This window comes from Typopeltis vanoorti, chromosome 2 (genome assembly GCF_054136105.1).
Source record: "Typopeltis vanoorti isolate ZY-2024b chromosome 2, IOZ_Tvanoo_1.0, whole genome shotgun sequence".
NCBI lineage: Eukaryota > Metazoa > Arthropoda > Arachnida > Uropygi > Thelyphonidae > Typopeltis > Typopeltis vanoorti.
This window is the reverse complement of record NC_143550.1, coordinates 18,483,110-18,510,675: the sequence shown is the minus strand read 5'-3', so window position 1 is coordinate 18,510,675 and position 27,566 is coordinate 18,483,110. Positions and strand designations below refer to the sequence as shown.

General features: G+C 34.4%; 1 protein-coding gene across 1 annotated transcript in view; it reads right to left on the bottom strand.

Annotated features, from left to right (window-relative positions):
- Window positions 1-27,566, bottom strand: part of LOC150108855 (eukaryotic translation initiation factor 4E type 3-like) — a 125,458-nt gene that overhangs the window by 7,128 nt on the left and 90,764 nt on the right. Inside the window, exons 5-6 of the mRNA XM_090410373.1 lie at window positions 12,067-12,222; window positions 874-919 (exon numbers count right to left, since the gene is read on the bottom strand). Coding sequence (XP_090266499.1) covers window positions 874-919; window positions 12,067-12,222 — 202 coding nt within the window. The remainder of the gene's footprint in view (window positions 1-873; window positions 920-12,066; window positions 12,223-27,566) is intronic.

Here is a 27,566-nt window from a genome sequence, read left to right as displayed (position 1 = left end):
TGCAACTGCAGAAGTCACAACTACATAAGAAATAGTCTTATTAGTGCTGTATATATAATTATATGGAGTAATAGTTTTTTTTTTTTTCAGGATTCGCACCACAAGTACGCTATTAAAATTAGACAGCCTATATGCTCCAGGTTGTGTTAATTTGATTTGAACGCTTAATACATTAGCCCATAATTGATAGCAATTACTTTGTTCATCTTTTAAATATATATATATATATATATTTTTTTTTTCTTCAATATTATAATGCTGCTTTGAAGAAGCATTATACTGAATAATATCGAACCATCCAAAGATTCGGATGTTTCAACAATGATATCTAGCTTACACCAAAATGCATGCAAAGTTATTATTCTAAGTTAAACAAAATGAGTGAAACTGATACACATGCATTAAAAACATGAACAATAGTCTATCCAGAATTGTGAAAGTTCACACTGATAAATTGAATATCAGAAAAACAACTGTTATACACTTACTGAATGTGAATTAAAATGCTACTTAAGTAAAAAAAAATCTTTTGGAATATTTTACATTATCCAAACTTGTATGCTAAACAATACTCACTTGACTATCAAAATAAAGTTCTACAATACCATTCTTCAATACAATATTTCTTGATATCATAATTAAGCAAATATGCAGGAATAAAAGTAATTTTAAATGCAAAAAAAAATTTTTTTTTTTTTTTTTTTACACATGAAACTAAAAATCTTAAAATGAAAAAAAAAAAAAAAGTTCTATACACATTTATAGTTTCATAACTATAATGCAGTGTAAAAGTTGTAGTGAGAGATGGCTATATATAGAAAAATAGGTTTCCCTAATTTAACTAGATTTACACAATATCCAAAATTGTCTTACGTAGACTGCTTCCTTTCTCCTTCATATGCCTGATGGGTATAATGAGCTAGAATAAAAGATTAATGAAGGTTTTAATGACAAAAACTGAATACTATATTTTTTAAACAGAATTTCTATTACCTAAATGAATGAAATAAATGAAATGAATTATTATGCGACACTTCCATGGAGTCCAAGGACTCATCGCAGGAGGGCACTCTACTTTGCTAAATAGATTTCACCCTCTCCACTATTATTGATGCCATCTACTGCACATCATCACCAACAACAGTATTTTTTGTTGTCTGTAAATTGAGCATGTTCTGAAGGCCAATTTGTCTGTACACAGGATGAAAACCAGAGTTTCTGGAGAAAAACCCTGCTACCTTTGCTAAATACATCTCACCCTCTCCACTGCTACCTGACATCAATGCCATCTACCACACATCATCAACAGTTTTTTTTTTTTTTAATTTTATTTTTTTATCTGTACATTGAGCAAATTGAGCAAGGCCAATTTATCTGTACACAGGATGAAAACCCAAGTTTCTGGGGGGGGGGGACCCTGCTACTTCTGTATGAGATCAGCTAACTCACCTTCAATATTGAAAAAAGCCCATATAAGGACTCTCCTTGTCAGGACAAGAATCAAACCCAGGTTGTTTCCAATCAAAGGACGCAATGTTCCGCTGTTCTTCCAATTGCGCTATGAAAGCCTATTAAAAAGTCATTAAAAATTATATAAATGAATTAAATAGAAAAGCAAATATGATGTTGAGATTGTACAAGAACCTTAGTAAAGAAATGAAACTGGCTAGCAAGGGCAGAACAATAGCTCATCACAGAAACTGGGGAGCATTGTATGAGGACTAGATTCTTTGCTGGTGATAAATGAGTTGCCTTAGTCAGTTGAGGAGGCTTTGTCTATCAGTGAGTTCAAAGAGAGGCTAGATGGATACTGTGGAGGTTTAGGTCTCTCACAATGAGTAATTTTATGCACGTGTCCATACAATAATTTATCCTAAAACCAATGAATTCTTTCCCTTATATACATTTTTAAGATTCAGTAGAAGGGACAAACAGATTTTGACATACTTGCACAAGACAATTATTTGTGTCCTATCCATAAATAAATACATGTGTTTAGAATATCAATTAACGGTTTGAATCAGCAGCTTGAATCAAACAGCTGCACTGGGGAGAGGGGAGCACTATTTAAAATGAGGAAGGCAACAAGTGGAATTCTATAAGATTAACAATACTTTAATTCAAAAGATATATTTCTGTGATTACACCACATTTTTTATTATTCAGTTATACAAAACACTGAAATAACAGTTCCCAACAAGTTTTGGAAATCATAGGATTTACATCTTCAGGGGGTAAATAGTATAACTTAAAGTTTAAACAAGAAACCAATTAGTTTTTGAACCAATCAGCCACAGAAGTCTACGCCTGCAATACTTTAATTATTAGAAATAATTAAATTACTATGCATGGAATTGCATACTGAAATGAAGAATTTAAACCACTAATATTTTGTGATAAATATCTCATCACATCAGAGTGAAAGCATACAAGAACAAAAGCTACATGAATCAAGAAAGAGTTGACAAACAAAGATTACAAAGTGCTTCCTTCCTGCCACTACTCTGTTACTATTAGGAGCAGAGTAGTTATTAACAAAACTGCAAATAAACATAGCAAAAAAAAAAAAAAGCAAGGCTTGCTACAAAATGTAAAGGTGTATGGTACAAAGCAGTACAAGAATATTACCAAACTTATCATTACCATTAAATTAAGATATTTCATCTAGAATTTCATATAAAGATATATATACAAGCAATTATTCATGTGTGATGAACAGAAGTGCATGTATGATACCTTTGGATCACATTACCCAATTAGTTTAGACAATGTGATCTGAAGAGCATAACTTCTGAATAAAAGTACGTTATATCTAACTTTAAAAATATTGCAAGAAAGCTTTCATAACTCCAAAGAAAATTTTATTCAAAAATATGAAAATATAATTGGTTTACCAATTAAAAACAGTTCCTGTGTGCTAGATATAAATATTATATTAAAACTATTTTTATCTATAAAAAAATTATAAAAATCAAGTGGATATTAAATCCAGCAGTAAAAAACTATTTTTGATGTTTACATAAAATGAGAATCTTCCAAACTTTTGGGGGAGAGAGAGAGAGGGACAATCATTCTGATTCAGGTTTGGTCAATGTAAACAGGCTTTGCAACTTTCTTTGAAAAGGCATCCATATTTAAATGAATGCCTTTAAAACTACTTCTATGGAGAAGATGAACTTCAACCCACTGGATACTGCATTTAATGTCAATACTATGTCATGCCAGACTAGACTGTTGAGATTTCATGTATTTAATGTACAGGACTGTCGTCAGATTAGATCATGCCCTGAGGCAAACATTTAAATATTGCCCCTCTGATGGATTATAAGATAAAAATATAAGAAAATCTCCAATTACTATTTTGTTTTTATTTTAAGGGAAACATTAATGCAAAATGATTACATAATAATATTAATAAAATGTTTGCTCTACAGAGATATCACAGAATAAAACTGTTTATAAGCTCTTCTAAACTTAAATTATAAGCTATGTTCGCCTCTATTGATATAGTTGCTAGACCAACCAATCTTTCTTGGGTCATTGCTGTTTGCAAATAATTTTTAATCAGTTTAAGCTTGGAAAACCTTCTTTCTGCAGTTGCTATGCTAACAGGAATTGTTAGCATAGCGACGGCCCCTACTGCAATATGGCTAAATGAACACCCTTATTAAGCTGCGCCGTGAGGTAGGCTGCCTTTATGCTACACCATGTCGACAGTACTGTTAATTGAATACTGATGTTCATTTTTTCTGCAGAATGGCCTATTTGTCCAAAATAAGTCAAATTACAAAACCAAATTACAAATTATTTATCAGATACAAGGTATCTGGTAAACATCACCTAATGATAGAGGTGACAGTTTGTTTTTTGTAGATGGTAACAGATGAGAAATTTTCGTAGAAATAGGAAATTCTGAAATAGGTTCAGAGATAGCAGAAATATAAGGGAATAGAACTCTGTGGTCTGATGAAGAATTCTTAGGTGATGAAAAACATAGCAGTCAATTATCTGCTGGATTGGATGAGGATTGTAAGCATTAAATTCAATTAAAGTTTTGATAGTGAGAATTTCATGTGGTAAGCTTGAGGAAGTGTAACATACATTATGTGCTATATTAATTAAAGACTTGATAACATCAAATTTTTGAGAGGTGTGACAAGTAGACTTTTGATGAATGTATTTGTCAGTAAAGGTAGGTTTTTGATAAACTGGTTGCCAAATTACCAGAGGCTCTGTGAGTAAGGACGTCCAAGAATGGTAGACTTCCAGCATTTTCTTTTTCAACTGAATGCATGGACAAAACAAAGGCTATTGATCCATTGTACGAAAGTGGTAAGCTCATTTTGAGAATGAGGCCAAAGAGCAAAAACATCGACATAATGAAACCAATGAAAGAGTTGGGGATGAATGGATGAGAACAACGTATCTTCCAGATGGTTCAAGAAATAGTTTGTCAAAGGTGAGATAGAGGGCTACCCATGACAGCCTTCAACCTGTCTATAATCTTGTTTTTCCCAGCTGAAATATACTGATTCTAAAACAAATTCAAAAATCTTTGCAATATCAGGAGGGTAATCATCATATAATAAATTAAGTGTCAGAAAGCGGAATGTTGGTAAAGAAGGAAAAAATGTCAAATCTGACTGTTGTATTAGAATTCCACACTTTCTAGAAAATGTGTGGAATTCTTGATGAATGATCTGGATTGTCCAATATGGACAGTTAATGAACGTGAAAGAAATTTAGTAATTCTATTGGTGGGAGAGTCAATACAATTCACAAGGGTCTCGCTGATAAACTTTATGAAATTTTGGGAGACCATATAAATGAGTTCTTCCAAAATGAGTGTGTAACTTATCCAAAGTATTTTGATCAACTAACTTCAACCAGCAGCTTAAATTAATTTTATTAATTTATCAAATTAATAAATTTAATAATTAATTGTTTAACTTGTGTGTTTGTATATTTATAACTAATTTTCTTGATAGGTGGAGGTATCCTGTAAAATTTTCTTGATAGGTGGAGGTATCCTGTAAAAGTTAAAAGTCAGAATATCTTCCTCTCATAGTCGGCCTTATCCATTACCATTACAGCTCTTCATTTATCTACTTTCAAAATAGTATATGGTTCTTTTGTTCTTAATGAAAACAGCGAACTGGTTTCAGCGCTAGATAAATTACATGGAGATAATTAGCTTTTAAAGAGTAAAGCAGCAACTTCAAAGCATAGTTTATTAGCATCTTTGCTTGAAAGTCTGGACAGATTGCACTTGATGTTGTACAAAAAAAAAAAAATCAAGACATGGAATGGATTTAGGTACCAAAGCAAAATCATGGCCTTTAACAAACACACAGTGGTTATTGTGTAATTTGTTGTTTATAGGGCCACAAGTACCTTTATAGATAACAGTATCAAAGTGTGAATGTATTCACAAGGCTAAAAGGCGAAATAAGGTAGATGTGAAATGGATGAATGATGGGCTTAAACATGAAATCTGGAATAAGATACTTTGGAGGTAGTACAAGATGAATAATAATCAGTTACATGAAGAGTATAAAGAATAAGCCAGGAGAGTGACTCAGTAAAGAAAACAAAAGTGTAGTATGAGCAGAAATTAGCAAATCAGGCAAAGAAAAAAACCTACAGTTTTTTTTATTCTTATTTTTAATTTTTTTTATAGATATGTGGCAAGTAGAAGAAAGAATGATTATGGTAAGATGTTAATGGATGAAAATGGTAGAAATACATTCACTAATGCAGAAGACACTGTTGAGTATTCAGTGATCAAATTTATAAGGATGTTTCATTATCATCAGAGTAGAAATATGAGGAACTTAAGTGTGAAGGACATAGGAGAGAATGGCTTAATTGTGAGTGAGCAGGAGGTACTTCAGGAAATAACATTGATGTCAATAAGATTTAATGACATCACCATGCATTTTAAGGGAATGTTCCAGAGAATTAGAACATTCCCTGGAACAACAATATCATCATACATATCAAGGATTTAGCATGGCCTGTTCTGGTTTTAGAAGTCATCGTTTAAGAGGACGTCCTGGTTTTCTTTTTCCTAATGGGTTGTACTTTAAGGCTTGTTTTGGTAATCTTTCTGTTTTCATTCTTTGAACGTGTTCCATCCATTTATGTTTATATTTTTTAATTTTTTCTATTACTGGCTCTTGGTTTAATTCTTTCATAATTTCTTCATTTCTTTTGTGATCAAATAGGGTATACTTTGCAGTTTTTCTCATAAACTTCATTTCTGCTGTTGTTAATCTTTGTCTTTTTGTTTTACTGTCCAGATTTCGCTTCCATACATTAAGACTGGTAGGGCTAATGTATTGTATACTTTTAGTCTGGTTTGTTTTTGAACTAGGTTTAGTTTAAATATAGAGTTAATTACACCTGTTATTTTTAAATATTTTGCAATTTTTATGTTTATATCTTTTTCATATGTAATCATACATCCTAGGTAGTTAAATGAATTCACCTATTCTAAGATCTTGTTATCTATTACTATTTTAGTTCTTGTTGGATCTTGTCCTTTAAAGGCCATAGTTTTTGATTTTTCTGTTGATATTATCATACCATAATCTTTGGATATCTCATTTAGATCTAAAATAGCTTTCTGTAAGTTATCTTCAGAATTTGTAATTATTTGGTCGTCGGAAAAAAAAGGAGAGTGTTTAAGTTCACAGTAGGAAAAAGCTTAATACCTTGATGTAAATTTTTATTCCATTTTATTATTATTTCATTTAAGTAAATATTAAAAAGAGTTGTTGAGAGTGAACATCCCTGTCAGACCCCTTGGTTTATCTCTCTCTCTTATATGATAGCTTGTGATTTAATCTTATTAGTATTTGATTATTTTCATATATACTTGTGATAGCTTTTAGAATATTATTTGGTATTTGTCTTTCTTTTAATATGTTAATGAAATGCTTCTTTTAACTTTGTCAAATGCTTTTTCAAAGTCAATAAATGCAATATGCGTTTCTAAATTGTATTCTCTTCTTTTCTCTGTTATTAATTTTAGGCAAAAGGCAGGTCTATACATGATAGTCCTTTTCTAAAACCATTCCGTACTTCTAAAATAAAGTTTTCGGAATATTTCATTAGTTTGCTATTTAAGATTCTGCTATATATTTTGTAACAGGAATTTAGTATACTGATACCTCTATAGTTTTTAGGGTCATTTCTATTACCTTTTTTAAAGATAGGAATCACAATTGCTTTTTTCCCATTCTATTGGGGGGATACCAGTTGAATAAATTTTATTTAAAAATAATAAGAGTCTTTCTTTGAATCTTGTTGAATCTGGAACATTGGCATGTCAATATGTAAGATGTCAGCAGCATTGGTCTGCCTGTTTAAGAGGGTTACATGAGCACTGTCAAAAGTGTGGAAAGTAGGTAAAATTGTGCCACTGCATAAAGGTGGTGATAAGGTTTGTGGCTACAAATAATAGGTCAATCTGTATATCTGGAGTTCTGAAGGTACTGGAGACATTAATGAGAAGAAGGATACAGAAATGGGTTTATAAAGCAATACTCTCTGTGAGTATCAGCATGGATTTGTTAAAGGGAGATTATTACTAACTTATGTACTGTAACAAGGTGACAGTGGTATACTTAAAATTTTGCAAAAGCTTTTGATATACTTCATGTTGGAGGCTTAATGGATTTTTTACAACACTCACAAAGAATTAGAATAGAATTTAATACTTCCTATATTTCGTCCTAGTCACTAGGACATCTACGGGGATTACAAAAGCAATTAATGTAACATATACACAAATAACAAACAATACTAAGCCCAACCACGTGGGTGACACTAAAGTCCTATCTAGGTAGAGCGCCCTCTAAGGGCAGTAGTAGGTGGCCTGGAATGTAAGGTGAGAACTCTGGTGATGAGTGTTTTCCAAATCTTTGGAAGCTTAATGCAACCATATTTATTGAGATTTGGTTGATTTTTGAGAGCTGCTGCTGCTGCTTCTAAGAAAAGTCTCTCTTTCTTGAATTTGCTGTGATGGAGCATGGTGGATTTTTTCCATGATACCCTGTGGGTGGTGTCCAAAACATGGTCAGCCAAGCCTGAATGGCCATAGTTGTGTTTGAAGATGTAAGACTTGTGTTCCTCTAGATGGATGGATGCTGATCTGCCTGTCTGTCCAAAGTACGCCAGCTTACAGGAACAGGGTACTTTGTAAACTCCAGGCAGAGAGAGAGGAGGGAGCTGATCTTTCGTAGAACGGATAAGGGTAGCAAGTTTGCGGTGGGGCTTATATGCTGTGTGTAGGTTGTACTGTTTTAGTATCTTGGCTATTTTTTCGGATGTGCCACGGATGTAGGGTATGGTGATGGCATTTTTAAAATCTTGTTGACGAGAAGGACGGGGAATGGGGGAGAAGTTGATTATTTTTTTGATACTATGATCGCTGTAGCCATTGGAGAGGAAAGTGCTGTGTATGTGGTTAAGCTCAGTAGTGAGGACGGTTCCACTGGAACAAAGATTGTGGGCTCTCTTGGTAAGAGTTTTAATAATGCCATATTGTTGAGAGGGGTGGTGGTGGGAGAGTTTGTGAATGTATCTGCCTGTGTGTGTGGGTTTTCTGTATACGGTGAAGGTAAGTGTATCATTAGGCAGGCGTGTGACTAAGGTGTCTAGGAAGGGTAAACAATTGTTCTTTTCCTTTTCCATAGTGAACTGGATTCTTGGATGTAGACTATTGAGATGACTGAGGAAGGAGTCTAACGTGTCTGGGCCATGAGGCCAAATAGAGAACACATCATCTACATATCTTAGCCAGATAGAAGGTTTGAGTGGAGCTGAGTCTATGGCTCGTTTTTCGAAATCTTCCATATAGAAATTGGCAAGGGGGGGTGAGAGGGGAGGAACCCATGGCAGTTTCCTCTATCTGCTTGTAGATTTTGTTGTTCCAAGAGAAATACCCACAGTTAATGGCAAAGGAAAAGAGATCAAAGATGTCAGAGGGAAAAACGTTTTCTAAGAGAGATAAGGTGTCAATTAAGGGAATATTGGTAAACAAAGAGGAGATATCAAAGCTTACCAATATGTCTGTCTTATTCAAGGTTAAATTTTCTGTGAGGGCTTTAAAGTGGGTCGAGTTTTTTTATATAGGAAGGGGACTTTCCTGTGAGGGGGATCAGAGAGTTGGCCAGTTGTTTAGATAGTCTATAGCAAGGTGCATTGGTGGCATCTACTATAGGCCTGAGTGGGGAATTGGGTTTGTGGATTTTTGGTAAACCGTATATCCGGGGGGGGGGGAGGAGCGGAAAGGTTTAAGTTTTTTCGTGATGTCAGGGGGCCAGGAAGATACTTTTTTGAGTAAGATTTTTAGTTTCTTAACTTATGTTTTTGTGGGGTCTTGTTCTAGCGGTATGTAGGTAGTGCGATCGCGGAGGATAATGTTCATTTTTCATACATCCTAGGTAGTTATACGTCCTAGGTAGTTCCCACCTTTTGATATACTACTACACAACAAGCTATTAAATAATAGCTTGTCTCCCTGTTTGAAGTTCAGATACTTCAGAGCATACACAGATTTAAGAATTAGTCTTTCCTACTTTTATTTACTTCAATGAAGCAGGGTGTCATTTTCCAACAGATCCCGTGGCATTGTCTGCTAGTCCTTTAGTGGACATAGTGGTGGTATCAGACCATGCCTTAAATACCCAATGCAGGATCTGTTGGAAAAGAATCACATTGCCTCCTTCACTGAAACAAATTAATATGCTAGACTGTTGATTCTGCCTCCACCTTAATGAACTATTCTAACTTCAACAGACAAGAATCATTAAACTGTCTCATATAAGAAATCCTGAGACTCACCCAAGAACATCAAATCAAATTCACTAAGAAGTGCAATTCAGGACCTAGGTTTTTTTTTTTTTTCTTCTACCTTCCTTTCAGTTTCACAAATGAAGTATTACTATATTGTTACCCTGATAATGCCAATTTAACTTTATTACTTTCAATGTTTCTTTTAAAAAGATATTTAGTTATATCATCTACATTGTAATATCTATCCTAAAAAGAAGATGTATCTAAAAGTAGAATCAGCAACATGCATCTGAATTTCACTGCTTGTTAGATTTTGTGAACTACACTGCTTGGAAACAAGTCAACAACACCATAGTGTGAGAAACAAATAGCCATGGCACATACTTTCCACAAATTTACAAGTGTTTTCAATTGGAATTTTGGATTATTCACAAGGGGAGGATGTCCCTTACTCACCCAATGCTCCAATTCATCTCACAGTTGTTCAATGGGATTTAGATCTGAGCTCTGTGGAGGCCAGTCAAGTGTGGTGACATTCATGTCCACAAATCATACAGTTATAGCAGAAGCAGCTTTATGACAGTGCACTGTCTTGCTGAAAGAGACAATGGTCAGTTCTGTAGAAATGCCACAAAGCAGGAAGCATTCCATTGTCCAGAATATTCAGATAACTCCGAGTTCAATGTTCGTGGCACTACAAACAGAGGTCCGAGGAAAAACAGGACCATACCATCACACCACCACCTCCTCTGAATTTCATAGTTGGATTTATGCACTCTGGTAAGAGATATTCTGCTACCCCCCACAGCCGTCCATCTGCTCAGTAGAGGGTGTAGTGATTCATCACTACATAACACAGCTTTCCAAGTCTCCATGTCCCACTGTACACGCTCTTTGCACCAAAGACTGTTGTGAATGATGTGTGTGTATGCATACACACACACACTACAGAAATATTGCAAATTTAGTAAATGCTGCAAAAAAAAAAAAGGATTAATTTCAGATCATATGATTAATAATTATTTACTATTCTATAGCACTGACTGTGAAAGTCAATGTTTACAATGTTTACAGTGTTTACAATGTGAAATGGTTCTTGAATGCAAACAAGAGTTACAAGAACTGATATGCAAGTTTCCTAAAAAGTAACAGTCCACAAGTCTATTTTATTAGTGCTTTTGATTTAGGGTTTCAAAATAACTGAACAGCTGTTTTGAACTATTGTCTCTACAACCAGGCAAAAACACCTCGATGAAATCAATTGGTATCCAAAACATAACTATAGAAGAAAACTTAAAAATCTGTTATGACATAAAAATAATAGAGAGCAGCTGCCAGACTAGTGAAAAATCCTGAAAAGTATTAACAAAAAGACAAATACATAACCTCTATAGGAAAGTATCATCTAAGTAGTTAAAATATTAAGGAGATTAGGTTGAAGCTAATATTAATCTAAGCTTTTTGTCACCTTCAAAAGTTAAGTTTCAAAAGGTAAACTGTTTTGCTTCATGTATAAAAACAGTGAATATTTATTATTCCTTTGAATAGTTTTTAATGTCAAATGAAATGTTTTTCAAACCCATAATACCAACTTTTCCTCTTTACACTTTTATTTTGAACTACCTCCCTCACTGTCGTCGCCAAAGATATAAACATTCAGCTGTTCAGGAAACATCACATTTCTGCTTTCTTCTTAACCTGTTACCCAAACCTCATACAGAGTTGCATAAACTTATCACTCTCCTAGAGTACATCACTGCCATATGTGAGTAAGAGGTTAAGAAGAAAGCAGGAAGGTGATGTTTCTTGAACAGCTGAAAGTTACATATTTGGAGAAATTCAACCTATAAAAAAAAACTTTCAAACATGAGATTTCATGGTACTGAGAGTTTCTGTACAGTCTGATGAAAAGTCAACAGTTAAGCAGCTGTCAAGCTAGTGAAATTCCTAATCAAAGCAATAATTACATATGGAGTACAGGGCAGAGGTTTTTTAAGTATTATAATAATAATGACAAATTGCACCGAAAGTTTGTATTAAAGCTTAGTCATGTTTGAAAATTTCATGACGTAAACTGTTTTACTACTTGGCTGTACAGAATAATGGATAATATTGTAATAATTATATCTAAAATTAATCTAAATTAAGAATAAAAATTCTGCATTCAAGCAAAATTAGCAGTTTGCTTAACCATTTACAATCATAAACAGCATTTTTATAAAATAAGGTAAATATTTACTAAATAGGTAAAATATTTCTTACGTTTATAGAATTCTGCTGAAAAGGTAACATTTGGCAATAACTCATGAATCTTCTGCAACACTGTAGCTTTCTCAGCCAGGGATGATTCCTTATTCCAAACCTGAACTAAGTCATCTTTCTCTCTAACAGTAATTGAGACACCACAAACATCATCACCTTTGAAAGTGAAATTCATTTAATGACAAAGCATTCAAAAAAATAAACCAAACATTTTTAAAAATAATGTCATTAATAAAGCTGCTTAAATGTATAAATTTTCAGTGATATAGCATATTTTCTACATTTATCATAAAAGTCTACATTTTTAGAACTTTTGGGATTGAATATGGAACAAAATTGTCACCTCAGACTACATGTCCCTTTTCCTATTTAAATCTTCTGTCCCACATTCATTATCACTATACAGTATCCATGGAATTCAGAAACTCACTGAGGAGAGACCCACACTAACATCATATCTCTCCATAAACTCATTCACTATTAAGACACTCAACTAATTCTGGCAATCCCTAATACTCGTTCACCACTCTCCATGCAAAAATCTAGTCTGCACACCCTTACTAACTGTATTCTTACACAACTTCCATAGATGATCTCAAGTTCTATCATATACTGAAAAATTTCTTTTGTAAATTTATGAATCCCTTGTTACCCACAATGCCAATTTATTTAAATCATCCTGTAGGATATCTACATCACCTTTATCAATTATTGCCTGCCCCAGTTTTTTATCATCATCAAACAAGTGAATATTCCCCCTTAAACCTTCCCTATATCACTGATATACAAATTAAAAAGTAGTGGTCTTAGTACAGAACTCTGAGGAACTCCACTAGCTACCCACATTCTCCTAGAATGCACTCCACCATATTATACTATGGTGTGTATCACCCACCCTCTAACCATGCTACAAGCATCATGTTCTTTCCCATTTGCTCTAACTTTTGGAACATAATCTTTAAAAGTACCTGTGACATGACTGTAAACAATAAATTACATGATAACCACAGTAATTAACTTTAATGAAATGAAAGTACTTGCGCAACCTCTGTTAATTTATCAACCAGTGTTTATCGAAAACCTACCTTTACTAGCAGATACATTTATCATAAGTCTGCTCATCATACCTCTCAAAAAATTGGTGTTATCAAGTCTTTAATTAATAGAGTACATAAGGTGTGCTCCTCTTCCTCAAGCTTACATCAAGAACTTCTCACTATCAAAACGTTAATGGAATTTAATGCTTACAATCCTAATCAGCAGATAATCAACTCCAATGTTCCAACACCTCAGGATTCTTCAGACTGCAGGGTTCCAAAGCCCTTATATTTCTGGCATCTCAGAACTGATTGGTCGAATTTTGAAGAAGTATCATTTCATTCCCACATATTTTCTGATCAACAAAATTTCTCATCTGTTGCCATCTACGAAAGACAAACTGGCACCTATCGTTAGCTGAAATTTACTAGATATCATGTGAATGTAATCTAACAAACTTTGGCCAAACAGGCCATTCTATGGAAAAAAAGAATTAATTAACATCAATATTATATTGAATACATGAAATCTCAAAAGTCTGATCTGGCACAACATAGTATTGACACTAAACATAGTATCCAGTGGGATGAAGCTCATCTTCTCCATAGAAGCAAGTTTAAATATGAAGGCTTTTCAAAGAAAGTTGTGAAGGCCTTTTACATCAGCCAAATCTGAATCGGAACGATGGTCTCTCTCTCTCCCAAAGGTTTGGGAGATTCTTATCTTATGTAACCATCAAAAATAGTTTTTAATTGGTAAACCACCGACTGCTATATGTACATTGTATTCCCATTCCTTTGATTTGATTGTTTCTACACACTGATGATGTACTGCTATTTCCAGTATGAAATATCTGTACTTTCATTTCATTAAAGTTAACTGCTGTGGTTATTGTGTAATTTATTAACTTTTGGAACAGTTTTCCCATGTGGTATTCTGTCAAATGTCTTTTGAAAGTTCAGCAGCATTGTGGTATAGCCATTTCCTTTATCCAAATTCCACTGTCACTTTATTGAATAAATTACTAAGACAGGAACTACCCTTTACAAAATGTGCTGCCCATTTTAGAAGATTGTATGCAATGGTATCCACCTATTGGATTTTGTCTTTAACCAACTTTTCCAATATTTTAACAACTACTCCTGATATATTAATTGATCTGTAGTTTGCTACTTCAGTCATGGGGGGTCACCTTTATGTAAGGGAACTATCTTACCTTCTTTCCACTTCCTTGGAACCTTGCCAGAGTTGAGACTTAGACTGAACATCAGAAGCAATGCCAATTTCTCTTGCACATTCAAGTAGTATATGGACTGACATGCCATCTAGTTTCATTGCTATATTCACATTGAGATTTTTCAATATGCTGAACGCCTCCTGTTCATCTACCTCAATTCTGACATGCATCTGTCTCATCAGCAACTGCAAAATCTCCACCTTTTGCACTTTTGCAAAATAATCATTCAGCAACTCAACTATTTATTTTGTCTGTCACCTTCCTACCATGGGCATTGATTAAGGTCATTGTATCAGTCATTTTTCCTCTTACTTGCTACATAAAAATACGTTTGGGATTTACTTTGGGATTTACTTACTTTGCCTTCTATGCTAATTTTCTCTCAATCTGATTGGCTATTTATTACTGTATTAGTCACTGCTCATGAGTATGATGATCACCTAATTCCCACTTGCTTTAACCTCTTGACTATGGGTATGCAGTTTGATACTTCTCTCAAATAATTTCTGACCATCTCCCATGCACTACTGACATCCTTTCCTTGTAGCTTCTCAAGCCATGTCACTGCATCAAGATGCCTCTTAAAGTCTGCTATAATTATCAGGCTTATAGTTAAACAGAGACTTTCCTAACAGAGAATTTCATGCTTAGTAACTTCCCAGAACACGACTACACTATCAATCTCCCTAAGTGGAGGCAGAGTGTCTTGGTTATGGATATATCTGATGTTATTACCACCTACAGCACTCTAAAACCCCTAGTCCCTTCTGTAATATGATTCAGGTAATCTGCCACTTGGTTGGCCAAGTGGTTAGGGTATCTGTTCTCCAACCAACAGGTCACAAATTTAAATTTCACTGTGGGCATAGATGTTTGTGATTGTCTTTAGGTGGAAGATGGATTTCATTGTGTGGTGTGAGACCAATGCCCCACTTATTAGAGACCTGAAGTGGCTTGAAAAGTTCAAGTTTGGTCTCTAGAGCAAGGTTTCCAAATCTGGTAAAAAATAAATAAAAAAATATAATCAATAAAAATAGAAAAAAAAAATCCTTAGTCTACCCATGGTACAAATATGTGCAAATAACTTTTCGTGGATGGGAGAAAAAAAAAATTATCCCTTAGCAAATGTATTAAATTCCCCTTTCATCTTGCACTGCTCCCCTTCTTCCTGCCAATCAGTAATTTCATTCAGCCTGCACTCATTGTGCTAATCTGCCGATACGTGGTATCTCATCATTCTGTGGATGCCCCTTGGTCTATAACAGCAACAATGTATTTTATACAAGATGAAAAGCCAAACGGCTATTTTTTCTGGCGAGGTTGATAAGTCCCCTTTACTTAATGTATTTTATCCTATTGGGCTCTACCTCACACTAGAATGAACAACAGCCTCGAATGAACTATCTCCCACAGAACTAAAATCCTCTTTAATTTCTAATTTTGCTATGATGGTTGTAGTTCTTCATCTATCATTAGCAATATCCTACCTGTCCTATTCCTTTTATCCTCCCTAAAAATATGCTGCCTATTACATTCTATAACTATCATTTTCTGTCAATCAGATCTCGATGATACTTATAATTTTTGACCAAGTCAAGCTGACCTATGTCAAAAACTCCTCTCTCTCTCTCTCTGGTACTTATGGCATTTAGCCTGCTATTTTTGGAAAGTGGCTTGCAGCCATGTTTGTTCACAGGTTTGTACCCTGCCATGTCACTGTACCCTCTTCCCACATGCAGTGAGAGTAATACCATCATTGCCATGCCTATCAGACTGCAAGAAACCCAGATCCTCCACAAATCAAAAGGTACAGTAGTACAATGGCCAGACAAACTAGCCAAGCAGCAATTCCTGCAGCTTGGCTAGTTTGTGACTGGAGGGAGACCAAGTACAGTGGTGGTTACAGGGGAGAATTGTTGAGGCCACATATGGATAAGAGGTTGGGTTCCCTATGTGTGGGTGATATGTTTGCAAGTCAAACATCTCAGTGCATGCCCCTTTTCCACATTTAATGGATCACAAAAATCTCCCACAAAAGTAGTTCAAAATAAATAAACAAAAACCCAACAAACAAAAAATTTCAATATTAATTCTTACCAAATAAACAAGGTTTTTGTATCTACTATATATATATATATATATATATATATATATATATATATATATATATATATATATATATATATATATAGCCTAAATAGAAATATTAATGTATGCTCATCTATAGTCATTTAAACCAAAATTACTATTTCTAACAGAACCCCAACTGGCAACCTCAACCACTGTCAATCTCAACTGCCAAATTATATACATTAGACGGTTCTTTCCACCACAAGGGCTGCATTTGTGCATTCCTCAGAACAGACATTTATGTCAGATAGCAAAATTTCAAATCCCCACACTCAATCGGCTTTAGTCAAATTTCTCTAACAAACTAACCTGCCATTCATTTGCTATGTATCATCTCCAAATTCTCTTATCCAATGAGATCTTCAAGTGTGATTTTCTATAGTTGAAATAACTCAGTAGTGAAGTCATCATTCTGGGATTCAAATATCCATAACTTAAACTGGCTTCCTTTTTCCAGTTTCACCAATCAAGCAAGTAAGGATGCCAAGGTGTCTGCCATTAACAATGACCTGACACAGATCAGTTTCTCTACTAGAATACCTGACAATCCCTTCAATTTTCCAACAAACTATCCTTTCCAAGCTCACCTTTCAAATATACTCTGAATGTCAGTTCTCTTGGTAACTCAGATAACAACCCAACTTCATACAATTATGTCACCACAAAACAATCTTTAGCACCCACCAGTTTCTAGTGTCTTGTCCTTTGCACTAAAAGGGTGAGGGTGCCAAACAAGGATAACCTCAATGACTTCTATTCCTCCTATCCTGGGCAGAGTACTGCTTCAAATCTCCTTATCCAAACACCTGCTCAGACAAAATAACAGTAATCATCCTCGCAGGAATGAAGACTTTCATCCTCATTCCAACCCCACATCTTACAGTCACCATCCAAGCCTTGGTCAAAATGTGTGCCAACAAGTACCGGCTCTAGGGATTCTGGTGATTGCATCGGGGCAATGCAATTTCAAGTTGAGGATCCATTCAGTATCCTCTCCTTCAAATCTGACCCTGGCTTTGTATATTCTAAAACTCAATGACTCTTGAGTTTTGTATATTCTAAACAAAATTCTCATATTTTTTTATCTATTCCTATTTTATGCAAAATATCAAATAAAACAGAGTGATTAATGTTATCTAAAACTTTTTCATAGTCCACAAAGAATAGATATAAATCTTTATTGCACTCTTATCATTCTTTCCCCCAATATCCGTAGTGTTGTGTTAGCTTCCCCTGAAACCAAACTATGCTTTATTTAATTCCCTCTCTATCATCTGTTCCATTCTTCTATATATTATGTTGATTAGGACTTTTGCAACGTGGCTAATCAAGCTGATAGTTCTGTGCTTGCTGCAATCCATCGTTCCTGTAATCTTGGGAATAAGAATAAAAACAGATTTTATGAAGTCTTCAGGTATTCTATCCTCCTCCAGACTTCTATTAAAGATGATGGATAGAAGTTTTATTCCTTCTTTTCCCAATGCCTTCAGTAACTCTCCTTCAATATCATCCACTCCTGGAACTGTCTTATCCTTTATTCTTTTAATGGCTGCTTCAGTTTCCCATTCCTTAATTTCTGGGCATCATCATCATTTTCTATCTGATCACATTCCAGATTATCTTCATCTGCATAAAGTTCTGTAATATACAGTGGTATCTCGTTAATCCGAACTAATAAAAACCACGCTCGTTCGGATTAGGGAAAAGTTCAGATTAGCCAATTTCCCCCGAGATTATTATTATTACAGGCAACTCCAAGGAGTCCTTAGACTCATCGAGGGAGGCCTTAAACATCATGTCAAGAACAACTGTTCAACATCCACACAGTATCTATCATACTTCGCCTTGAACTCATTCACAGGCATGGCACCCACAACAGACTCTGGCAACTTATTTCACTCATTCACCACTCTCCAAGTAAAAAAACCTAGTTCTAACATTTGGCTCTTCACATATCTAATAGTTCTAACACCTTTGCTAACCACACTCTTGCCCAGTTTCCATGGATGGCCCCTAGTCCTCCCACCACCAGTCCTGTTCTGAAAAATATCCTCTGAATTAATCTTATAGAAACCTTCAGTAATTTGAATATATCAATCATATCTCCTCCTTTTCTGCCTACCAACCAATTTCTGCAACCCACAAATCTTCAACCTGTTCTCATAAGGTTCATTCCATAGACCTGTTATCATCTTGGTCACTCGCTTCTGGGTCCTCTCCACCTCCTCCCCATCAAGAAGAAACCCTGGCGCCCAGATCTGGGCACAGTAGTCAAGATGGGGTTTTATCAAGGCTCGATACAGAGGAACAATAACTTGCTTGTCTCTGCTCGTCAAGGTATTCTTCAGTAGCGAAGTGATTTGATGAGCTGATTTAGCCACTTTTGCAATGTGACCCCTAAACTTCAACTCCCTATCCACCAACACTCCCAAATCCCCTGGAGTACAGTTTCAGTAATGTGGTATGCAATAACTAGCGTTTAAGACCAAAATAATCATATTCTAATAGTATATCAATTTAATTCTGTAAATAAATGAAGTAACTGATAGAAATAATGCTACTGTACAGTACAAAAGTTTATTTTAGTAAAAAATTTAGCTTTTATTTACATGTATTGTTGAGAATTCTGATTTAATAAAATTGCGTACTTCAGTAATAACTTAATTTGTGTAAAAAATATCACTTTCTTGTACACAACACAAAAACTTTTCGCACAATAACACAAAAAAAGTTTTTATTTCCTTGTAAAAAAAAAAAGTCACTGATTTTCTTTTGCTTCTTGTAAGCAAAACTTTTTTTCAAGTGCTTCTTCTCGGAGCTGCATTAGCAATAAAAATTTGTGGAATGGGTATCATTCTGCTTAGCCCATTCTATACGCATATTAAAACTGTCAGCTACCTCTTCATGTTTCACTTTTTTTTTTTTTTGAGTTCTTTATCATTGTCTTCTAATTCATTCTGCAGCGTCATATTTATAATTTCAGCATCTGATTTGATTTCGAATTCACTTTCCTACTTGTAATCCAAACTACCTGTTCTACCTGTAATCCATTCAGTAACATCTGTTTGTGAAATTTCAACAGCTGGATTTATATTTTTAACCAAATTATGCATGTTTTGAATTTCTTCTTTTTGTGTATCACAGTAGTTATACTGTACTGTAATAATAATAAAATAAATAATAATAAGTAATAAATAAAACTTTTTTTTTCCTTTCAAACTGCAGTTCGGATTACTGGAGGGTTCGGATTAGCAAGATACCACTGTACTTCTTCAATTTTATAATTTTTTTTCCAACAAAATCTTTCCTCTTTCATCCTTCAAAGCACTGCTTTTTATCCTTCTCTTCTACACTGAAATCAAGTTCAAGACTTCATAGACCTTTCTCATATCCATCGCTGTATCATTTTCCTCTATTTCCTTGTAGACCTGATTAAGCCAGTCTTCCTTTGCCTTTTTAGCCAGAATTTTTACTTATTTATTGATCTCTTTATACCTGACTTGGGCTTCACCGCTGTTCTTATTCTTCCATCCCTTTTTTCTATCAGCCCCCTCAGTAATCCAACTTGATGAGTCTTTGAACTCCCTGGAGGTGTCACATAATAATAATAAATTCTACAATAACAATTAACATCTGGATCCATATCTACTTGCTGCTTAAGCAATTCTAAACTGTGAAATATTTCATCCAGTTCTTTGTTATCTCCTGTGGAACTTCATCTTCACATTCCATTTGTTCATTGTTTTCATATGCGCAACGTTCAATTTCAAGAAGATCGTTGTCACCGAAATCTTTTGAATTTGAATCCAATAATTCTTTAACATCTTCTGCATCAATACCATCAAAACCAAGGTCTTCATCAATTGCAATGATTTCTTCAACCATGTTTTTCATGGGATTTTGAAAACTTAAGTCATTAGTGTATTCTGGAAAAAGGTTTTTCTGAATAGCTCTCATGCAAAGTGTCTAGAAGACACTTGCACCCATGAGTCATGAATGTTTTCAATTGTGTTTAATGTTCAAAATTTTCGAAATTCGTGGAGCATAATCACATTTTCTGCCATTGCTGCTTCTACTGCCTTTGCGAATGTCTTTTTAAAAAAATAGGCTTTGAAAGTTGCAATGATGCCTATGTCCAATGATGAAGCAATGATGTATTTGGTGGAAAAAATTAAACTTTCACATTCTCACACAGATCATTAAGAGAATTTGGATAACCAGGTGTGTTATCTAAAAGCAAAAAAGCTTTGAAAGCTAAGTTATTTCTCTTGCAATAAGCTTCAACTGGAAGACAAAAATAAGACAAACCAATCTTCGAATAGGCTTCAAGGTAACCTAAGCCTTCTGATTTTCCCACCAAACTACAGGTAAGTTCTTATTACATCCTTTTAAATCCCTTGGGTTCTGAGTTCGATAGACAAGCAGCAGCTTCAATTTAAAATCTTGATTAACATTCCTCCTAAGAATAACAGTTAAGCGATCTTTTGATACTTCATAGCCAGGCTGCGCTGCTTCTTTTTTTGATATAAAAGTTCTAGATGGCATTTTTTCCCAATAGAGACCAGTTTTCATCTATTGAAAATTTGGTGGTAATCTTAATCATTTTCGTCCATAATTTTCTGCAACTCAGCAGGAAATGTAGATATAGCATCTTCATCAGCACTTACAGCTTCACATTCTTTAGCCCTAGATTTAAATTTTCAAGCCAGCCTTTAGTAACTGCAAATTTTGAATTATCCTCTTTATATTTAGTCTCTAAGTGTTGAAAAGAGGCTTAGAGGTTTGGCCACGAAATGGAAGATCAATAGATCTTCCATTTCAATCATTATAGCACTTTGCATTGCATACTTGCAGATGCAACTTTACTTTGCTCGCAATACTCGTCAGCTTTGGATAAAATAGTCTGTATTGTAGACTCATTAAAATCAAATTCGCTTGCAATCTTACTTTTACTTTCACCATGCTTAAATCTTTTAATTATATCAAGTTTTGTATCTAATTAATTTTCTCCTCTTTTTTTCACTTAATGACTCAGTTGTGAGATTGCTTTTATTCTTAGACATGATTAATGGGCTGTAAAATTTACGAAGAATGTAATTTGTAAATACAGCAGACCAATTGGAGCTTGTAATACACCCACTCTTCATGGAAGGAATGACATCATGCTCATGACTTTCTTTCTCTCAGTCAGGAAACACTCCACAAGGCTTGAATGTTTTTGCATGGTAAATTTAAAGGTGTGTTAATTAAAACTCTTGCCATGTATATAAAGGAATTGTCACAATTAATTTCGTTGTGTTAATCAAATTCCACATTAAACAAGGGATACCTGTATCTTTTTTTTTTTTTTTTTTTTACTATAGCAAGCAAAATCTTTTGTTCCAATTGAGTTTGCAGAGTCTGTTATGAGAGAAGACTACAAACACCTGGATAATTTTTAAAAAAATTTGAAATGACCAAATTGTGTCTACAAATTTACATATACTAGCTTAACATCATAAAGCAACATCTCTCAGACTGGGAAAATGGATGATTATGGAATATTCAAATTTGTGGTCTATAAAAGGAAATCAAACTATACCAAACTATAAGAAAGGGATAAGCATTTTAGGAATAATTTGATTGCTGGAGCAAATGATTGCAAGTGGTACATGTTCAATTAAGCAATCCAAGTCCAATGGCAACTCATTAGAATTTGTGCAACTAAAACAGACAGCCATTTATTTTATGACCATGAAAGTGTTCAAAATTAAAACAATTTAAAACTGCTCAGTCATGTTAATTGTGCAACTGATTTCAATACATTTCAGTCTCCAAAATATTGTCATAGAAAATTATTATTATTATGTGAAACCTCCAAGAAGTTCATAGACTCATTGAGGGAGGACACCGACTCTACAATTCTGCGTCTCCACTATTTAACCCACCAACTAACATCATCTATACCACTAGTATTTTCACAAATGCAAATATCCATGCCCATGGTGGGATTTGAACCAAAAGTTTTTTTGGCTGGAAAGTGGATACACTAACCACTCTGCCAACCAGGCTGGCTAATAAATGCAAATACTGAGCAACACGTTCCAGGATGTGAAAATACTATAACCAGATTTTTATTTTGGGCCCAATAGGAACACTAATGTTACAAATGCAAATCAACTTTTTTTTTTTTTTAATTTATTACCATTAAAGGTGTAATATAAGAATTTCAAATTAGAATTACAAGCTTGCTTCACAGAGAATGCTGATATTTTTAAAGCAGTCATTGAAAATATCAATGAAATTCATCATCATCAAATTCCTGACATGTACTCTCAAGGGGTATACAGGATATGATAGTACTACATGAAAAATTTACATCATTACTAACTTCCTATCTACAATTTTCCTCCAAATCAGTCTGTTACTTGACAAAACTCCAACATTATCAGATCTTATATTTCTATCGTCTAAGGCACTTTGTACTGTATCCATCCACCTATATCTTGGTCTTCCTTTGGGTCGTTTTCCTGCAACCTGGCAGAGAACACTTGTTTTGCTATTCTTTCCTCGCCCATTCTGTTTAAGTGACCATACCACCTGAGATTAGCTCTGCTCACGCATTCCTGGATGCTGACAATGTCAAGTTCTTTCCTAATATCCTCGTTTTTAATATGATATTGCCATTGATGCCATCTGTTCATGCCTCTAATCTTTCTCAGGACTCTCATATCTGCGGTCTCTAGTCTTTGGTCAAGTGTTTTACTTCTGACACAGCTCTCAGATCCATAAGTTAAAACTGGTTTGAACACTGTCTTGTATACAGCTAATTCAGTGTTCCGACTAATTTCTCTATTATTCCATATGAATTTATTCAATTGACTTCCTACCATACCAGCTTTGTTGATTCGGTTGTCTATTTCCATCTTCAGTAAAAATCATGCCTAAGTAGCTGAAATGTTTTACTTGTTCCACAGGTTCCCCGTTCACAACACAGTTGACATTTTCAACAATTCTACCTATTTTCATTATCTTTTTAATGCTGACCTTCATACCATATCTATTACAACAGTTATTCAATTTAGTCAGGGAATCTTGCAAACTTGTAGCGGATTTATTTAGAAGTATAACATCGTCTGCATAAAGCAAAGAGCTGACATTAATATCTCCAATTCTGATATCATATTTAATACCACTTTCCTTCATAATGTGAAACCATATAGATAATGAATAACAGAGGGGATAATGTACATCCTTGTCTCACACCAGCTTTAACATTAAACCATCTTCCTGTACTTCAATTCTAACTAGGCTGACTTACAACTCAAATAAAGACTAAGTATTGCTTGATATAATACCCCATTGACAGCATATAACTGTAGCATATTGAATAGCTTCTCTCTTGGCACCTTGTCATATGCCTTTTCCAGATCGACAAAACTTAAATACAGATCTTTGTTATATTCCCATGCTTTCTCAACTATTTGTCGTAAAGTGAAGATCTGATCCTGACAGCCTCTATTTGGCCTGAATCCAGCTTGTTCTTCACCAAGCTTTTTTTCCACAATTCTTCTCAACCATTTCTCAAGTATACTTGAATAGATCTTGCCAGGAACACTCAGTAGGGAAATACCTCTAATTCTCACATTCAGTTTTATTTCCCTTTTTATATATGGGTACTATTAGAACTCTACTCCAATCATCGGGAATTAGTCCCTCTGTCCAGGCTTTCTGAACTATGCAGTGCAGCCACTGTAAGACTTTTATACCACCATACTTCAGCATTTTTGATCGAATATCATCTACTCCTGCTGCCTTTCCACATTTCAAGCCTTTGGTGGCTTTTTCTACTTCAAGTATGGATATGTATTCCTGACTGTATGCCTGTTGAGTATTTTTTACCACAGTGTTCTCACACTGCTTGTTTCATTTAGCAATTTTTCGAAGTAATTACTCCATACTTCAAGGATATCTTTTTCTCCTGTTTTCATGTCACCTTTATCATCTCTAACTCCTTTTACAGCACTCTTTCCTCCATTTCTAAGCTTCTTCAACAACCTCCAGAATATCTTACCACCTTCTTGATATTTATTTTCTATGTTCTTGCCAAAGTCCTCCCATGACTTTTGTATGGCTAGTTTTACCCAGTGTTTCACTTTCTTACATTTGTCTCTGTATTCTCTAAGAGCAAAAATAGTTGGCAAAACATTTTATTCTCCAAAAACTTGATTCGAAATAATTTGTCAAACATTAATTTTATAAATTAATGAAAATCCAAATCTTAAAAGAAATATGGTCCCCATATGTTCCAAATTAAGTTGTTTATTTTTTATGCATAATCATAGTTCAAATAATACTTCACAAATTGAATGAAGGTCTGCACTTCTATGATTTTGCTTTATAGAGAACATTAAAAGTATCAATTCTTTGTGCTTCAACTTTCTTGGTTTCTCACAACTGCTCATTACAAACTGAAATAAATGGTTATGAAGTAAATTGTTATGTACATATTTTCTGTCAGTTTAGATATTATGCTTAGATATATAGGTCCATATAACAAAAGTGAAATTTCATTTCCACAATTTTCAGAATAAAATTAATTTCATTTCACATTTGATGGCCAAACTCCACCACCATCCTGCAACAATATTACACATATTTATTGAAATTTGCGTATTATAAATTACATTTTTAATAAATAAGAATGCAGTCTCTGATAGCGAAACTGTCTTAAATTTTCATAGCTGTGTGTGCCACAGATGAGAACATTTCAAAGTAGCACTAATAATATCAAATTCCTGGCATGTACTCTCAAGGGGTGTACAGGCTATTAACGATAGTACTACATGAAGAACTTACATCATTACTAACTTCCTATGAACAATTTTTCTCCAAATCAATCTTCCAAGACTCCAACATTATCAGATCTTATATTTCTGTCTTCTAAGGCACTTTTTATTGCATCAATCCACCTATATCTTGGTCTTCCTCTGGGTCTTTTTCCTGCCAACCTCAGAGAAAACTTATTTTGCTAAATGTTCCTCTCCCATTCTGTTTCAGTGACCATGTCACCTGAGATTGCTGACACATTCCTGGATGCTAACAATGTCAAGTTCTTTCCTAATATCCTCATTTTTAATATGATATATCCATTGATGCAATCTGTCCACATTCATAATCTTTCTCAGAACTCTCATATTTGTGGTCTCTAGTCTTTGGTCAAGTGTTTTATTTCTAACCCAGCTCTCAGATCCAGTTAAAATTGGTTTGAACCCTGTCTTGTATATAGCTAATTTAGTGTTTTGACTAATTTCTCTCTTATCCCATATAAATTTATTCAGCTGATTTCCTACCATAACAGGTTTGTTGATTCTGTTGTCTATTTCAATATTGAATTTAAAATCTTCACTAAAAATTGTGACAAAGTACCTGAAATTATTTATTTGTTCTATAGGTTCTCCATTCATGATGTAGTTGATATTTTCAATGTTTTGGCCTATTTTCATTGTCTGTTGTATTGTGACCTTTATACAAAATTTATTATAACAGTTATTCAATTTAGTCAGGGAATCTTGCAGACTTTTATTAGATTTATTTAAAAGTATCATCAATCTGCATAAAGTAAAGAGCTGAGATTAACATATACAATTTTGATAACAGGTTTAAAACCACTTTCCTTCATAATTTGATCCATATCGATAACGAATAACAGAGGGGATAATTGTAATTCCTTCAATTATAATTGCTGACTTAAACTCAAATAAAGACTAAATATTGCTCGTTGATTAATTGCAATGTTAAAGATGAGAACACAGACTGATAAGAAAATAACTATTTATTAACTTAATGGTATTTCGCTGGTATTCTCTCTAACATCTTCAGAGCACAAAAACAGTGTCATAGTACGCGAGACAACAAAAATCCGGTATAAGAATGGGACTAATTTGAACAATTGTAAGGTACAACACAAAGACTAAAGTCCTAATTAGACTTTAGTAACTAAAAAAAAAGAGAGAGATAGCAGGTATTAATTAGGTTTTAAGATGACTGTCTCCAAAATATATAGCAAATTTACTGCTCATATTTGTTGAGGTTTGGAGTATGTTTCAAGGCTTCTGTTGATTACAAGAACAATCATTCTGACTTATAAAATATGGCATGACGTACAGATGGGCAAGAAGGGATATTTAGTGGGTGTTGCTATAAACAAAGGAGCACAGAGGGTGGGCACCAGGAGATGTTTAGACAGATGAGCTTCGCAAGTGCAAGAAGAATGATTGCTATGGGAGATTTTAACTACATCAGTATAAATTGGGGAGGGGAAGATGCATGTAGCAATAAGGGAATGGAATTTCTAGAATTCTTGAGGGACAAATGTCTTAGGCAACACGTAATAGAGGGAACAAGAGGTTCAAGAGATTTGGATTTGGTCATAGCATCAGAAGAGTTGATAATAACTGAGATGACATCTCTCCCACCAGTTGGAGAGAGTGATCATGTGGTTCTGACTTGGAAAATGAATAGCATGCAGGAGTATCAAAGAGACAGGAACATATGTGGAATTATAAGGATGATTATAATAGTCTTAGACATTAACATGGGAAAGTTTCATGGAGGGAGGAATTGGAAGGCTGGGATATCATTAATGCTTGGGAAATGGTGAAGGAATATTTGTTAGCAGCAATAGTAAGCTGTATTCCACAAGTGAAGAAGAGGACACAATATGGTGTAAAGTGGATGACAAACAATATTAAACAAAAACTGCATGTGGAAGAGATATAAAGAGACAGGTGAAGAGCAGATGCATGAAAAATATAAGACACAGGCCAGGAGGGTGACAAGTATGGTAAGGAAGGCGAAACTGGAAGATGAGAAGAGACTGGCACTAACATCCAAAGAAAATCCTAGGGAATTTTTTAGCTATGTGGCTAGGAGGAGGAGAAATGTTTGTGGAAGAATGATATTGTGGTATAAAAATGGGAATAGAGTGACTGATGCAGAGGATATAGTGGAATGGTTCAACGAACATTTTATAGTGTATTTCATCCTGGAGGAGTAAATTTTAATACTAGAGGAATAGGGCAGGTTTGAGGTTTAGAGGAGAGCGTGTTCCATA